General features: G+C 28.2%; 2 protein-coding genes across 2 annotated transcripts in view; one reads left to right on the top strand and one right to left on the bottom strand.

Annotated features, from left to right (window-relative positions):
- The window catches only part of LOC107447360 (WD repeat, SAM and U-box domain-containing protein 1), a 56,418-nt gene that overhangs the window by 35,595 nt on the left and 2,736 nt on the right, over positions 1-18,087 (bottom strand). The window contains exon 2 of the mRNA XM_043043908.2: positions 5,682-5,778. The gene's annotated coding sequence lies outside the window, so the exon portion shown is untranslated. The remainder of the gene's footprint in view (positions 1-5,681; positions 5,779-18,087) is intronic.
- Positions 1,656-18,087, top strand: part of LOC122269690 (proclotting enzyme) — an 18,758-nt gene continuing 2,326 nt past the window's right edge. The window contains exons 1-6 of the mRNA XM_043043915.2: positions 1,656-2,034; positions 3,813-3,936; positions 8,899-9,267; positions 11,744-11,820; positions 13,537-13,655; positions 15,473-15,750. Coding sequence (XP_042899849.1) covers positions 3,858-3,936; positions 8,899-9,267; positions 11,744-11,820; positions 13,537-13,655; positions 15,473-15,750 — 922 coding nt within the window. The 5' untranslated portion in view covers positions 1,656-2,034; positions 3,813-3,857. The remainder of the gene's footprint in view (positions 2,035-3,812; positions 3,937-8,898; positions 9,268-11,743; positions 11,821-13,536; positions 13,656-15,472; positions 15,751-18,087) is intronic.

Here is an 18,087-nt window from a genome sequence, read left to right as displayed (position 1 = left end):
TTTTGGTTAATATATATATATATATATATATATATCTTTTTTTTAAGCCGATTGTAACAGTAGGGCAAAAATAAGAAACGAATCACCCAGAATAACTTTGATCCCGATGATTAGAGCTTCACGTTTTAGTTCTCTTAATGATTCAAGGCGGTAACCTCAAATATGCTAAATTGTGCAGACGATATTTTAAACTGCGAAACCAAACTCAAAAACGTTCTTTCTCTGAATAAGCATACCTTTTTTTCGATGTATTCAGATTTCTGACCCCCAAAATATAAGGGCTACCCGCAATCTAGGAAATATGGTCCCAATATTTTTTTAATGACAGAGGACCAACATTTGGACCCTTTAGTTTTAATTTTACTTTTTGCGTATTTCGCCATGTCTCGAGAAATTTTTGAGCGAATTGAACACTTTTTGTACACGATTATAAGTTTAAATTCCACTTATGCAAAGATAATTTTGTGCATAGAATAACTTTAAGTAAATTTTTATTATTTAATTGAAGAATAGTAAAAAAAAAGATTGAATTGCAGGGCATACAATTTTTTACAGCGTTTCAGAAAAGATATTTTTACATAAAAAGATACTACATTTGTGCGAAGTCGATCGATTAGTTCCTGAGAAACAGAATTTTTTAGAAGTAGTATTTTTAAAATTCAATTTCACAGGAACTATTTGACCGATTTCGCTCAAATTTCGTATTTAAAATAAAAATCTTTAAAATGATTTAAAAAATTGTATACCTTACAATTCAAAACTTTTTCTAGTAATATGAAAGAAAATATATTCTATAATTTATTTTTTGTATGGAATATTCTTTAAATAGACGAATTTTATAATTTTGTGCAGAATTTTTTCAATCCACTTAAAATGTTCTCAAGATATGGTGGAAAACGCATAAAGTAAAATTATCATTAAAGAGTCCTAGATTTGGACCGCCATCCTGACAAAACTATTGGCACCATATTTCCTAAATTGCGGCTACCCCCTAATTTTAAGGATTCAAAAATCCAAATTCGTCGAAGAAAAGGTTTATTAAGAAGTATGTAAAAAAAGTAAAAGGTGATAGTATGCAAAAAAAGAAAGGTATGTAAGGTAAGCGTACATTTCGAGAAAGTATGTTTCTGAGTCTGATTTCATACCTTAAAATATAGTCTGCACTAATTAATTAGCATATTTGAGATCACCGGCTCGAACCATTAAGATTGAGTCATAGAACGTTAAGATCCACTCATTAGATCAAAAGATATTCAGTGTGATCCTTTTTTTTTATTTTGCGCACTCACTATATAGGTTTGATTTATGATTTCTGGCGGTATGTAAAAAATAAAAAATTTAAAACTAAAGACCTATGCTTCAAAACATAAATGCTACTAGTACCACTAGGAAAAAGTTTCCTTAACGTCCATACACATTTGCAACAATGTTATGAGTATTAATTAAGAAACATCCCTTCGCAACGCAATCGATAAACAATTGAAATAGAGAAAAAATTCAACAAAAGTCAATTACAAAATATACTGAAATATGAATAGCATAAAATACATTATATTTGGCAATAATTATTCCAAGAACTCTTTTATTATGAAACGTAACTCTTTTCGTGCAATGACTCCAAATGAAATGAAATTAAATCTCCGAATGCTTTCAATTCCTGACCTACTAAATCGTGAAAACACGAAAGATCGTTTTTTGTCAGATATCGACATAAATGATTTTCGTATAACAGGGCTGATTGTATTTTGTAAATTCAGGAGCGACAAATGTACAGTTAAAGCGTGTAAAAATATTTTTCTAAGTTATTATTTAAATTACAAAAACTTACAGTTGATCAAATTCATTTTTGAATGTTAATAATTGAGTGTTAAAAAATGCAATATTTTCCCTAATAACGAATCAATTTTCTTCAAAATCCAATTGTGATGATAACGAAGGAATTATTATTTTACTGAAAGCAATCAGCCCAAGTACAGCATTTATTACTTGACAGATATTTTCGAACCAATTACAGTAGTACTACTTAAACAAAAGGTAAATTTTTTGTTTCTTTTATTAAAAAATATTACCTATTTATTTTAAGAATATCACTACAAAGTATGTAAATACGTAAAATAATAAAAGCATTATGAACTGAAATCTTCAGTACCAATTTTAAATATTTCATCTAATTTGCATTGAATATTGAAGCGATATTTGAGTGGTAGGTTTATCTAATTATTGTTAGCTTATTTATGTATTGTGATTTTAAGCATTTTTTTTTGTTATTTTTCAGTGCAAAATAATATGAATTTAAATGATATAAGATAATTTGAGTTAGAATAGCTTATATTGTTATTTTAAAGTTATAAATTCCGATCTCATCTGATGCAATTTATCCAGTAATGATGTGTAAAAAGAGTCTTTAATGGTCTTCCTTTATAAATTTTTAGATTTAAAATTGTAGTCGAAAAAGGAAACTTAATAAAAGTCATTAGTTATTGACTCGAGATAGAAACAAAAATGCTATCGAAGTGACATCCAACAAATCACTTCTGAAAAAAGCGGGTCTGAAAGCAAATTTTTTTTTCCATTACCATGGGAAACAGAGAGGATTTAAAAGATGCGTATTAGAAACACCTTCAAGCTTGACCATAAAACCAAACTGTTTTAAATGTTTTCATCCCACCTTCCTTACTAGTGTTTCGACAGATTTTTGTTTCTTACTCAGTTAAATGTTTGTCGTTCCCACTGTTAGAACTTCATTCTAAGATTACAATTAAGTAACCTGCATCAAACTGTCCATAAAAGTAACCGTAATGTTTAAGGTATAAGATTATTTTTTACCTCTACGGTATTAAATTTAAGTGATGTCTTTCGTTGGAAAATTAATGTTATACTGAAACTATTTATGTCTGATACAAGTAATTTACCCCCTAAACTTCAAATGTATACAAAGGGGTCCATGTAAATTTTATAGATGATTCACTTTTTAACGCAAAATTTAGACTAAATTCAGGGGTTTTTCAAATATTAGGCAAGCGTCTTTTCAGTGATTTTGTATCTGCTACCATCGTGTCAGCAAAAATAAATAAACCACAAGTGTAATTTTTCCAAAATCTAGAGAATTGTGCAATGTATAAAGGATTTTCTTTCCACCAAACTGTATTAAGTGTCTTATATCAGCATCGCTTACACTTCCTTTACCACCTTGTCAACAAAAATAAGCCCTACTCACCCTTTTAATAGCAATACTTAAATGGCAATTATTGATATTTCGTACACAATAAAGTCAATTGAAACCCCCTTTTTCACCGTTAAGAGTAACATTTACTTTTTGTTAATGAGTTTTTGTTATTTAAAATATTCAAACTAACTAATTATCAAACCGAAATAACTTTCACCCAAGAATAATTCGTCATTTAATTTTCAGAAAATTTAAAGAAATGATATTTTATGAATTTGTGAAATTCTTTACATCAATTGCAATGTTACGAAAATTTATTTTTGGATTTGACTATGAAAGTATAAAAATACATCTCTTAGTTAAACTGGAAAAACACCTCGACTTATCTTTAATTCACCGCAATTATTAAAATTTTAACCTTTCCAAAACTTGTGGTTAAAAAGGTTTCTACTGAATAAGAAAAGACTACCGGAAACATGCAGAATAAAAGACAGAATTATCCAATTCTTCAAACTAAACATCAAAATATATAAAAAGGATGAACTTTAAAATACTCTCCTTAGAGAAAGCTATGGAAAATTCGTGTGCGCCAATATAGCCAGCGGCTATTAAAACTAGAAAATTAATTACAATTTCGTTCTTACAGGAAAAGAAAAGGCTTTCAAGGGCTATTCTTTATATACTTTAAGCCATGCAACTACTGTTGCTTGGCTGGGTATTTTTGTTATGTTTTAAAGAAACAATTCAACAGAACAGATATACAACAGCAGGTAAGTTAATAATTTATCATTTATCGAATTTAAATACTTACCCGTTTTTCACGGCATATTTGACTTTTCGAAACAATGGATGATTTAATGAAATACTCTATTAAAAAATGCAGAAAGGAAAAGTCTTTAAATTCTATTTATAACATTTTGTTTGCTAAAAAGTATGTCATAGTAGAATTATTTCGGAAGTTTTTATTTATTAGTTTTTATTCTATCAGTTAAAATTCGCAACATATTTTCTCCTATTTTGAAATATCTACTCTTTCAACTACGATAAAATGAAATTTTAAATTGCAGCTGCAGTCAGTAAAGGTGTTTATTCTACTATTTTATCTACTATTTTAGTATTACATCGTATAATGTTTTTTTTATTTATTAGTTTTCAATATATCCGTTAACAGCCATCACATATTTTTATCTCATTTTGCGTCAAAGCACTTGTCTTTTAACTTAGAAATAAAATTCTTAAAACATGGCTTTTTTTAAAGTCTTATAACTCAAAAAGTATTCAATCAATTTCCCTCAAACTTGGTATTTTTTTAATTTAAATTGCATAATTTAAAATAGTGTAAAAATTTACTCCTTACAATTCATTATTTTTTCGACCTTTTTAAATTTAAAAAAAAAATTAACAATATATTTTTACTTGAAATTAATTATCTATGGATAGAAAATTTTTATAGTTATGTGCAAATTTTTTTTACTCGCTCTGAAACTACGAGATAAGGCTCAATAGTGAGTATAACATTAAGGGGTTAAAACTTTCGCCAGCTCTCCTGTCAAAACTATAGGGACCATATTTTCCGGGTTGCTGCTACCCACCATATTTTGATAGTTAAAAATCCGAATTCGTTGGAAAAAATCTGTGTTTATTCAGTGAAAGCACGTTTTTGTGTCTGATTCTATAACTTAATAGTTAGCACAAGTTAATTAGCATTTTTTAAGTTGCCTCTTTGAACGACTAATATTGATGCTTATTTTATGAGAATCTGATCATTAGAACTAAAGTTATTTAAGTTGATATCCTTTTTACTTTGCACACTATTCATTTAAATGCTTAAAATCATCAGTCAATAGCTTACAAAGTTATATTTACAGAAAATATTAAGGAAACTGCATATTGCTATATATTGTTGCAATAAATTAATCTCTACATTAAATCTTTAGTGGAAAATTTCAATAATTCTTTTAAAACCAAACTTAAACAACATGTAAAAAAATACGCATTATTCATGAAAGGAAACAACAAATATGAAAATCTGTACTTCATAAAGTTACGATATAACTAAAATTCGAAAAATCAAATAAGAACAAATAAAAACAAATGTGTTCTTAAGGCAAATGGGCATTAATGGGGAATTTTCTTCAAATATGTAACTAACCACTATTTTCATATATTTTGTATAGTTTACTGCCTTATCTTCAAATGATATTTAAATTTTTTAAAAGAATTCTGTAATGATATAGAGTTTAAAATCTTCATGCAATTTTTAAATATGTGAAGAGCTTATAAAAAATTATTTTATGCATTAATTATATGGTAAAATGCTTAACATAAGATTTATCAGATTTCCTAGCGACTTTTAAAGAGAATTGTCAGAGACATTCTTGAAAATTATAACCATAATTTATTTTGTAAGCTAATTTATTAAGAAAATCTAGATAAAGAAAAGAAAGTATTTATAAGCAAAATTGAAAGAAAACAGTTATCAACAGAAAAAAAAGATATATGTATTATCACTTACCTTTATTAATTCTAGTCTTTTTCTGTAATTATTTTGCCTGCAATTTTTTTACCCTTGCTTATCATTTCCATCTTCACAAAACATAAGACCACTATTTCTAAAGATAATTATTATTCCTGTCATTTAATTTATTAGAATAAATATTATCATAATAAAAACTGTCATAATAAAAAAATTTTATATCATCGACTAAACGAATCAACTGGAAATCTTAACACAACAAATATAACGCTAATTTAATTTTAATTTCATACGCTTATTAGTTCTCAAAATTTTGGATTTTAGTCTTTTTAAGAATTAAAATCACCACAGTACTTGTTAACATTTGAGCTTTATCCAAAAGTTGTAACAAATATCAACGATTAAATCATTACAATCAATAAGCCTCATTAGTTAAAAACAATGTTTTAATAGACAATTACAATAATTTATATTATTATAGTGTTTTTCCTCAAGAGCTTAAAAGATTAGATGATGCTTGACTATAATATGTGCTGTGAACTATGACAAATCAGATTGTAATCATTAAGCAGTAATATTTTACTAAGAAATTTTCTTTTCCTTTTGTTGTGCTTGAATTGACGTCATTTAATATTTCATACGGGAAGACCCAACATTTATTTGAAAGTGAATTTGCTTTGTTATTCAAATTACTAAAATCGCTAACTAAAAATAATTAAATTGGATTTTTTTTGTTGCGTATTTTGATGAATAACTTCCAAAATTGATAATGGTTTGTGGTTACGATAAGTGACCAAAGAATTTCATAATACAGATTAACGTAATTATTCAATTCAGAATTTTACTTTTAATTTTTTAATTTGAGTTACTTGAATTTACGATATGATAAAATATTAATTTGCGCTGACAGTAGTTTTAAGAATGTATACTGATAGTCGCCGACAATACGAAAGCACATGAAATACAATAAATATATTAATTAATAATTATATATTATTGTATCACGTATGTTATAAAAGAATTAAGAAAGCTACATTAAATATTTTGAAAGTTTGTAAAATTATTCAACTGCGTTATACGGAAAGATCCAACATTTATTTGAAAGTAAATTTGCTTTGTTATTCAAATTACTAATATCATTATGTAATAAAAATAAAATTGAATTTTACTTTTTTTGCATATTTTAATGAATAACTTCTAAAAATGACAATGGTTTGTGGTTACGATAAATGACCAGAGAATTTCATAATACAGATTAACGTAATTATTCAATTCAGAATTTTACTTTTATTTTTTTAATTTGAGTTAATTGAATTTGCGATATGATAAAATATTAATTTGTGCTGACAGTAGTTTTGTGAAAGTGTACTGACAGTCACCGACAATACGAAAGCATACGAAGTAAAATAAATATATTAATTAATAATTATATATTATTGTATCACGTATGTCATAAAAGAATTAAGAAAGTTACATCAAATATTTTGAAAGTTAATAAAATTATTCAACTGCGTTTTAACTGGTTAAAAAAGAAAAGATTTTTAGATGTTTTAGTTATGAGAAAATAATGATAGTTCATTTAGATTACCCACAACTTTAATTTTAAAAAAAAACATGTGGTAAATGTACATGTTATACCTTGGGATCTGTTCCAAAATACAACATATGCATAATTTTTAAAAAATTTAATATCTTTCGCTACAAAAGAAAATGTTTTCCTTTATTGTAATCTTTTAAATACAGAAACTATTCCATTCCATAAGTATATTTTAGCTTAATGCCCAATACAATATTTTTCTTATTTATTTTAATATTTAAGGAGTCGAACCACTTCGTTTAGACGAAGTCGAAGTGTAATATAAATCTTTTCGTATTAACCAATAAAACAGCAAAAAAGATTTAGGATGATTTAGAGAAAAAAAAATGCAGAGATCTCAGAGAATTTAAATGATAACTTTAGAGAAATAATTTATGGTTATTTTAAGTTAATTAGTATTTTTATGCAAAAATGTACATTTCTAGCATAAACCTACTAACAGATAAGCTCACTAATTTCCCCAACTACAGCTATAAAAGAACTAAAATCAACGTCTTGAGATAGTTTGCAATTTCTACTTTAAATGGATAACAAATTTAAAATTTAAGTTTGTTTCGGTTAGAAAAAAAATGCAGAAGAGAAAATTTTGCATTTAAAGTTAATATTTACATTATGAATTTGACAATAACTGTCGAAGCTAAAAATTGAAGATGTCGGCAAACAAAGTATTTATTATTTAGTTGTGTACAATATATCATTCCTGAAAAGTCATAAATGCACTCCTTTTTTTATAAATATTTTTTTAATGAAAAAGGCAAATTATCCTACTACTAAGATAAGACAGGGTGCACATGTTAATTTTATGAAAAAATTAGAAATATTAGAATTTCAAGGAAACAGTAGTAGATATTTTTTATCTTACAGGATAATTTAAGAACATTATGAATGTAATTTACATGTAATGTAGTTATTATCTTCCTCCTCTGCACTGCAGATACCATGGATTCTCGGGTTAAGGCTGGGTTGAACCCGGTGTTACCCAGCGATCAGATGTTATTGAAGCGAAACACAATAGTGCTACTATTGAACAAAATCCTTATTGTTTGTTAGGGTGTGAATCTTTAGTAAACGTATAATAAGCTGGACTAAAAATATTTTTTATAATTGTAATGGCTAATAAATAAATATAGTTTAGAAGCAAAAAAGCAGTAGAGATGACTTAGTAAAACAATCAACACAGACGCCTTGAATTAACAAGGACACACCAATATGGCAGATCTTTCTTCTTGACTAGTGTTTAGTCCGCTAAAAAACAGAACTAATTTCGACACAATCTAGGTACCCGATCTCATCTCATTACCTAGTCCTATCCCTCAAACACTGCAACAACTCCCGTAATACTGCGCCAAAGTACAACACAACTAAGCGATTTAAAAAAAAAAAAAAGCAAAGTAAGTGCAACAATTGCGACGCACTTACGTTTTTATTGCTTTATTCATTTACTTTTCATTTAAATTTTATTTTTAATTACACGGCAGAACACTCTTCCCTAAACAATATTTTATAAATTATAACGTTTATATATATATTGCATTTTTGATTAAAAATTTCAATGGCTAATATCTCACAGCTAAAAAGGGAATTGCTTTAACAGTAGAGTTAGCAATATCTTAACTGTTTATAATTTGCTTTGGTAATCTTTATTTTTTTTTTCTACAGGCGCTAAAGTGATTTTTCCTCGTTCATCTGCTACTGAAAACACGTGTACTACTCTGACGGCTAGATCTGGTAATTGCGTTGCACTTTATCAATGTCGCAATTTGATTGAACAACGCAACTTGGGCGTCTTGAGAAGATCTTTGTGTGGTTTTGAAGGGAAAGCTCCTAAAGTTTGTTGCCCACTTTTAGAAGACGAAGAATTTACTACCGATACTCCAGTTGCTGTTAAGGGTTATAAGTCAAATGAATCGGATATTTTGAACCATACATCAACAACCTCTACTGAATTTAACACTAATCGTAGCACCAATCCAGGAAGCTCTAACGAAACACAAGATGGAAGAAGACTAAGTAGTCCTTTTCCGAATGGTAATATATCCTTTTCTACTTATAGATTATAATTTATTATGATTATTATATATCGTAGTCCTTAATATATATTGTTTAAATTGTTGTCAAGAAGTCAGTATGAAGTATACACATAGGAGGTTGTTAATTAACATTTAAGCGAGGGAAAACAAAACTGTATTAAAATTTATCGCAGTAAGAATGAAATAAATCACACTGGAAGTGGCATTTTTTTCAAAAGTTATTTATTTTTCAAGACGCAATCCAGATAATTCAGAAGCCTTCTGATAGCCATTCATGAAGGATTAAAGTCCATTCTTGAATTAAATGCTTCTGGTGACCTCTGGATTCTCACTGACAGTCGCAGTTCCTTACAATACTTACAGGACTGGAATCAAGTTACTGACCTTGTTGGGCACTGAAATAATCGACAAATACCTCGCTAAAACTCGAGATGTCCACTAACAATGGATCTCGCCACATATTGGTGTCCCTGCAATGAAGTCAGGCTAAAAGGGGTACCACTGAGATTGCAACATCTGAATACCTGATTACCAATCAAAACATTTTTTCCCTGAAGAAAAATTATGACATTAAACTCTGGTTAACCCTTCCTGCTCACCACTGGCTTGGCAGAAACAGCCCTGTTGGTGGGTGGTGCTCTAGAGTTCAAGGGAGATAGATCGAATCAAACGGCAGTTTCACAATTTCTCAGTGGTCATTTAAAACGTTTGGCTATATTGTGAAGGATCGGAAACAACAACAAAATGTATCGCAACTCTATCGAGGAAAACGAGATGAAAAATATCAAAATTTTTTAACTATCTGGTTAAACGTGGAGGATTTCTGAAAAAGTAGCCTTTGAACTCCTTATTGTTTTCTTCGGCAATCAATCAGATTTGACGTTTTCAGTAACAACTTCCTTAAGTAGTGATTCGACAAATTCCGTCATCTTTTTTTTTTTTTTTTTTTTTTTTTTTTTTTTTTTTTTTTTTTTTTTTNTTTTTTTTTTTTTTTTTGCTCTTAAATATTATTTTGCGAACTCTAATGTTTATGTTTTTGTACTTCAATTTTAAAAAAAATTATGAAAATACAAATCAAGTGTGTGCTGTGAAACTGAAAAAAAAAAATTTTTTTAAGCGTTCCTTCAGTTTTAAAAAATCCGAGTTACGTCTATTAATTTTTTATCTTATTCAAGGATAAATTAAAACTGGATTTAATCGTACCGCCAAAATTCTCCTGAAATATAACTAAATTTTGAAATAAAACAAGAAGTTATCTACATTCAATTTTAAACTTGCCATCATTTTTTTGTTTTTCAGTTTTCTATTTGTGATCTGCCATTGTCTTATAATTAACCTTTATGTTCATGGCAGAAAGCTGTAAGTTTGCGCTTGGCTGAGATACGCATCTATAAGTGATGCAATTGTTCTTGAAACTTATGATTCGTTTTAATTTACTGTGATAATATGATGTGTAAATATTATAAGTTTTGAAATAATTTAAGTTAAAAATTAAATATTATGTAATTTATTTCCTTAAAACAATTTTTCAATCAATCAATAACAAATTTTTACTAATACAGTTATTAATTAAAATATTTTGAGCATTTTTATCTAAATAATTAAAAAAAATCATAGAATTTTATTTAATTCTTTTTTTTAAACGACCTAGGAAGAGTGTATGGGAATGTTATAAGATAAACTTTATTTCTCCAGACAATTTAGCACTATATACGTATGCACTGTAAAGATAATTAAAAAAAATTTTCGTTTATGGTGTCTAGTGTATTCTAGTGGCTGGATAGAATTAAGATTGTTTATACTTATTTATACTAAAAGAGAAAGAAATGAAAATTAACTTTCTTCGAGTTTACATTAAAAGACTACTTCGAGCATTTTCAGTAAAATTAAAAAAATAACCCTTCCTTTCTTAATTCTTTTTTTTTCACGCAATTTTTTATCCTAAAATTACCTTTTAACTGCTCTGATAAATTAATAGATCATGCAACTCTTTCAATTTACTACCAAATAATTTTTTTATATCTCTTTTTCTTCTTTTTTTTTTTAATCTCTTTTATTGGTTGTTGCAAAGTTGAGCAAGAATTCGGCTCTGTTTCCAAGCTATTTTCTCAACAAAGAAAGCAAACATTTTTCTAAATTTCTTTAGCTCTTGATTTAAATAATTGAAATTTTTTGTTTAGGTAACACTTTTAATTAATTTATTTTACGATAAATTTCTACCATGCGATCTGAAACAAATAGTTCCTAAATGTAGTAGCTTTTTTCATGTATTTTTTCTTCGATTTAGGTTTAAAAATATCGTGCTGTTAGATGGGTTGCTGTTATACCTTGATCAGAATTGAATAATAAAATACTCATAGTATGTGTATAAAAAAACAACTAAACATTATTTTTCATTTAAAAAATGTAATTGCATATCCCTTGAAATAAAATCTTGAATTAAAGTAATTGCAGAAAAATATTTTTCATTGTAGATTGCGGCAAAACACACGTTACTTTTCGAAGAATAGTAGGAGGACAAGAGTCAGTTATCGGAGCCTGGCCATGGATGGTAAGTTGTTTTATTCTGCATTTCTTGTTATCTGTCGATTTACTTAAAATTTACGAACTTACTTAAAATTTTAACAGACTGTATACTTATTTTAATATACATGCATTACGCATTTATGCAGCTTTTAAATTCTTAAGTTAGAAGAAAATTGAACTTCTTGAATCCATATGCATATAGAGCGCTGTTTCTTAGAAAATACAATTTGTTTGTCTACGTTAAGAACTCCCCCCGTCACAAAGTCTGAGGCCGATATCGATAAAAATATCATTTAGAAATATCTGCAGTTTCAGGGCAAAACTAATTTAAAGATTTGAAATATCCATACCCGAATGTAGGCAATATCAAGCATTCCTATAAACACAATGAGACATTTGTATCCCAATGTTATTTATAAGATTGATCAAAGTTGCACCCGTTGACGTTATTACACAATGAACAACGACATAAAAATGATTCCTTTAGACAAACTATTGGCGATCGAAATGGGCTGCAGGTGGCGTAGAGCAGAACTCTTTTCCTATGGCAACACTTCACATGCTTTCCCCATTAGCGTGTGGAAAGTCATAGAGGAAGGAAGTACGTTAGTTTCTCTCTTGATTTTCATATAGATTAAAATCTTTTAACTTGAAAAACTATATGGAACTGAAAACTACATTAAACATAGTTCTAAAGAAAAGTATCACGGAAATTTTAGAAAATACTTTTATTAAGTAGAAAGGAAAAATATTAAGAAAAGGGAGAATATCGTAGTACATTCCTATATAACTGAAAAGAGGAGGAGAGGGAAGGGAGAAGGGCTAAAGGCATGAAACCGGTCTCTCCCCAGATGGCGTATTCGAGTGTTGCGATCGCGAATAGTTTGTGAAGTTTTATTTCGACCATCTGTGCCTCAACATAGCATAGGCCAGTGGTCGACAACCTATGACGACCATCCTTCTTGAAAATGGGAATAGTTCTATTATGCAACTGCATACCTTCTAAATACATTCCGAAAACTTTTCGAACTCGAGAAAAAACTTTTGAATGAAACCTAGGCATCGTGTACTGGCATGTTGGAATAATCTATAATAGATTGAAACTAAGTGAAATAAGAACAAAAGCACAGGTGAAACTTTTCGTGACAAATTCTGTCTCCTCTCCATTGATTCTAAGAATTTAAAAAATAAAAGGGGAAAAAAATTGTTCAGGTGAACCGAGAGTAATCCACGAAGTTTCAAATGCCAAATTTTATTTTTAAAATATCAAAATGCAAATAAATTATGACAGGATTACTTCCCTTCGGCGCAATCCAGAGAAACCCTGCCATAATTTGTTTGCATTTTAATATTTTAAACAAAAAATTCGGTATTTGAAATTTTGTGGTTACTCTCGGTTTAAATTAGGGCCGGCCGGATTACTCGGTTTAAAAATGGCTGGTTATTTGGTTTAAATACGGCAGGATATGGTAAATTAAGGCAGGATTATTTCCTTTCTGCGCAATCCAGAGAAACACTGCCATAAATTGTTTGCATTCCGATGTTTTAAAAAAGTTTCAGCATATGAAACTACATCTTTCACTCTGAGTTTAACTGAACTCATTTTTCCTATACTTTAAATTTTAAATTACTTATGTTGGTTAAACATCCGGTTAAACATTTCCATGCGGCCTGGAAAGTTGTTTTCTTTAACTTTTCAGTAAATTTAATGCAATGTTTTAAGATTAATTTTTTTTTTCAGGCCGTCATATATTATGTTAGAAGAAGAGGTATTAGTGCTGAATGTGGAGGAGTATTAGTTACTAATAAACATGTCGTAACAGCAGCTCATTGCATTGTTAGTTCTCGAAGAGGAACTACGTAAGTTATTTTTTTGTAACAAAAAATCCTAATTTTTTATATTAATTTGCAATATAATTTTATTTATCTATAATTTGCATTGTATAGTTGTTAACAGTGTTTCACAATCATTGGATTGAAAGAAAAACGTAGTTTTTTCTTTTGTCTTTTATACACTTCGAAAGAGAAAAAGTACTGCATTTACGTTGAGTATCAAAGAATGTATAACATTGTACACGCAGTTTTGCAGATATGCAAAGCGACAAAAATGTTTTTCCCCCTTCAAAAAATTGTAACTGATTTTTTCTGCATTTCTTTTAAGAATCCTGCATATGAAAATAATTATTATTCCTTACTTTTTAAAAATGGAGAATTAGAGTAAAGGGTTATATCTTTTGCATTTCAACTCGCAGAGTCGTTATTTTTCCTACCTGATTTCTAAGTTAAGCATTCGTCGTCACTTATAATTTTTTAATAAGATTTCCTGATACTGATTTGGTGAAAAAAAATTTTTCGTTAGATTGTTTGAGGGAACTTAAACATACCTCAATCAAATATTTTCTCATAAAAATTTAGGAAGCTAATTTGTTAAAAATTATATGTTAAATTAAGTTTCGTAATTAATAAATATTTGATGAAATAATTACTTTGGTTGTGCATTTTTTTTTTTAGTTTAGGAGAAAAATTAGGTAAATTTTTATCTAATCACTAATGTTTCTCTGACAGTGACTCATTAAGTAAATATCCCCTGTAACATTTTGGACTAATTAGACTGGAATAATTAAGACTCCGTTATATTTTATACTTTTAATTGAAAGTTATTTTTATGTTCTGGTGCAACTCTTTAAGCATATTATTGATTCGAGAAAAAAAAATTATTTAATCTAATTTTCAGATATATAGTTCAGACTTTAAAGTTTAATTTTCAGACTTTAAAAATATGTAGTAATCACCGCCATTACTATATATTTTTAGATTTCTTGTAAAAATGAAATGAAAATTAAGTACCCATCGGGGTTAAAAATTAATAAATGATCGAGGAAAAAGCAAAAGCGTTATCAAAATCAGCCAACTCATTATTGAAGAAGACTAGAATAAAAACATACGAACAAATTAGATTGCGAATCTAAATTGAGAAGAGATGAACAGCGATTATCAGAAACACATTTGAATTTAATCCTGCTTTCCTTAATAGTGTTTTGACAGGTTTTGATAACCTTTGTACTTCTCTCTTAATACTTGCGATTCTTAATGCGCTAATTATTTTAATTTAAATTTTAATAAGGAATCGAATAATATCCATTTAGGGTGGTGATTACGGAGCATCCAGTATAGAGTACGAGAAAATTCCGTTTATGTTCTTATCATACTGGATAACATTTGTATAACTAAATAAATAAATAAAATAGAATATGCCTTAGTGCTACAGTATTCAATTCGCGTATAAAACACTAATAATGAGAAAATACGATATTTTTTGGTACTTTTAACAATTACCATCATCAGTGACATAAAATTAAAAGAAAACAACAGACGTGAAAATTCTATTCATGTTCTTATCATGCTGGATAACAGTTGTATATCTAAATAAATAAATAAAATAAAATGTGTCTTAGTGCTACAGTATTCAAATTCGCGTATAAAACATAAATAATGAGAAAAATACGGTATTTTGGGTACTTTTAACAATTACCATCATCAGTGACATAAAATTAAAAGAAAATAACGTGTTTTCTCTTCATTTTTTGTCACTGTTGATAGTACTTTTTGCACCACCATCTGTCTTTGCTAACTATATGAGTGTATTATGCATTCTACTTTAATCTTACTTTTCACAGAATGAGACCATCACAGTTGAGGGTACGTCTTGGTGATCACAACATCGACACAACTGACGATGGAGCAGATCCCATTGATATTTCTGTTCAAAATATTATAAAATTTGATTCTTTTGATTTACGTACTTTTCAAAATGATATTGCCATACTTGTTCTAAGGGACACCGTTACTTTTACTGAACATATTACTCCTATATGCATACCTTTCGATGTATTTAGAGAAGATGATTTATCTCAAAGGAATGCTTTTGTAGCAGGCTGGGGAACTCTTAGTTATGGTAAATATCATTTAAGTATTTTTTGTATACACTAATAAATGACTATTAATAAATGACTATCAAAAGTAAAAACTATTTTCTTTAAAACTTGGTAATAAAAAAATTTAAAATATCCAAAGTTTTCAAAATTGATTTTCAGGTGGNATGGAGCAGATCCTATTGATATTTCTGTTCAAAATATTATTAAATTTGATTCTTTTGATTTACGTACTTTTCAAAATGATATTGCCATACTTGTTCTAAGGGACACCGTTACTTTTACTGAACATATTACTCCTATATGCATACCTTTCGATGTATTTAGAGAAGATGATTTATCTCAAAGGAATGCTTTTGTAGCAGGCTGGGGAACTCTTAGTTATGGTAAATATCATTTAAGTATAAATAATGAACAAAAATACTTTTGTATACACTAATAAATGACTATTAGTAAATGACTATGACAAGTAAAAACTATTTTCTTTAAAACTTGGTAATAAAAAAATTTAAAAAGTTTTTTTAGTAGTTTTTAAAAGTAGAAGTTTTCAAAATTGATTTTCAGGTGGAAATTTTATTTAAAGGCATCAATAATAAGTGTTATAAAACATACCCAATTAATAAAAAAAATACACTGTAAAAAATTTTGGTGAATAGTTACCACCATTTTTGGTGTTGAGGTAAATTAAAATTTCCGGCTGTCCAAGGCTTGGACTCCTTAATGATAATTTTACCTTATGCGTTTTTCAACATATCTTGAGAACTTTTTAAACGCATTGAAAGAATTTTGCACACAATTATAAAATTCGTTTATCCAAAGAAAATTCTAAACAAAAAATAAATTTTAGAAAATATTTACTACTTTTTTATTATTTTATTTTGTAATAGCCAAAAAAATTTTTAATTGTCAGATATACAATTTTTTATGAAATTTAAAAAATGTACTTTCACAAAGCAAAAAGAAAAATGTGAGCGAAATCGGTTGAATAGTTCCTGAGAAAACGAATTTTAAAAAAATCGTAATTTTAAAATTCAATTTCTCAGGAACTATTCGACCAATTTTACTCTAATTTTGAATTTCACCAGTAAAATTACATTATTTAAAATGGTGTAAAAAATTGTGTACCTTACAATTCAAAATTGTTTCGGCTATTGTTATGTAAAATTATAAGAAATAATAAATATTTACAAAAAGTTATTTTTTTGCATGAAATCATTTTTTGATAAACGAGTTTTATAATGCGTGAAAGATTTCGAGGCATGGCAAAATACGCAAAGAGTAGAATTAACATTAAGAGGCTCAAACTTATGACAGCAAAACCATATCTCTCAGTTGGCGGCTAACCCCTATATCTTGGAAGTCAGATATCCAAATCTGTTGGGAAAAAAAAGCATGTTTATTCAGAGAAAGTGCGTTTTTGTGTGTGATTTCGTAACTTGAAATATTGCTTTTACTAATTATCACATTTAAAATCACCTACTCGAACCTTTAAGGTTGAAACCTAGAACGTGAAGATCCGATCATTAGATCAAAAGCTATTCAAAGTAGTTCGTTTTTTATTTTGCTCACTGTGCATTAGGGATCGCAAATTTATATTCATACGAGGGTAAAACATAAACGCTATTAAATTTTATCGAATCACTAGTAAGGAAAACGGGACAGAAACATTTTGATTGTGTGATGAAACTTGGAAGTGTTTCTATTATAGTCTCGAAATTCCAGTTTTCTTTGACAATCAAACAGGTTTTGAAGCTTTTAGTCACATTTTCGTCAGTATTGATTCCTTAGATTTCGATAGTGTTTTTCTTTTCTTCTTAATTTTAATTTGCGTCTCCTAATGTGTGTTTCAACAAGGATTCTAAAAACAAAGATTATAACAGAACCTTCGCATACAAACCTTGCAGCAAAGATATTGTGTAACAAATTTATTATATGCATAACACATTTATTTTGTAACACTTTAGTCACGTAACACTTCGTAATACAGTTCAATTTTTGATGTATGCATTATTTAAGTATCACCAAAGCAATGTACGAATTTTATACTTAGAGTAAGTGGAGTTAATTATCTATAATGTATTAAATGTAGTCAACTTTTCCGATCCCAAAAAGGAGTGCTTTCTCATGCTGTATCAATATAACCAAAGCAAAATATATCAATACAATACTGTGAGGAGTACTCAAAAAGCATTTTTGAACAAAATAGAAAGAAAAACTTTTTTTGAGTGCTGCTATATTCATATATTTGGCTATATTCATACAATATTAGAAAGCACTCCTTTTTGCGAATATAATCGTGTGAGCTGATGACGGAATTTGTTTTTAAATAATTTTCTTTTTGTCCTTTTCGTGTATATATA

This window comes from Parasteatoda tepidariorum, chromosome X1, assembly GCF_043381705.1.
Source record: "Parasteatoda tepidariorum isolate YZ-2023 chromosome X1, CAS_Ptep_4.0, whole genome shotgun sequence".
NCBI lineage: Eukaryota > Metazoa > Arthropoda > Arachnida > Araneae > Theridiidae > Parasteatoda > Parasteatoda tepidariorum.
The sequence above is the reverse complement of the archived record's forward strand: the minus strand, read 5'-3'. Positions and strand labels throughout refer to the sequence as shown.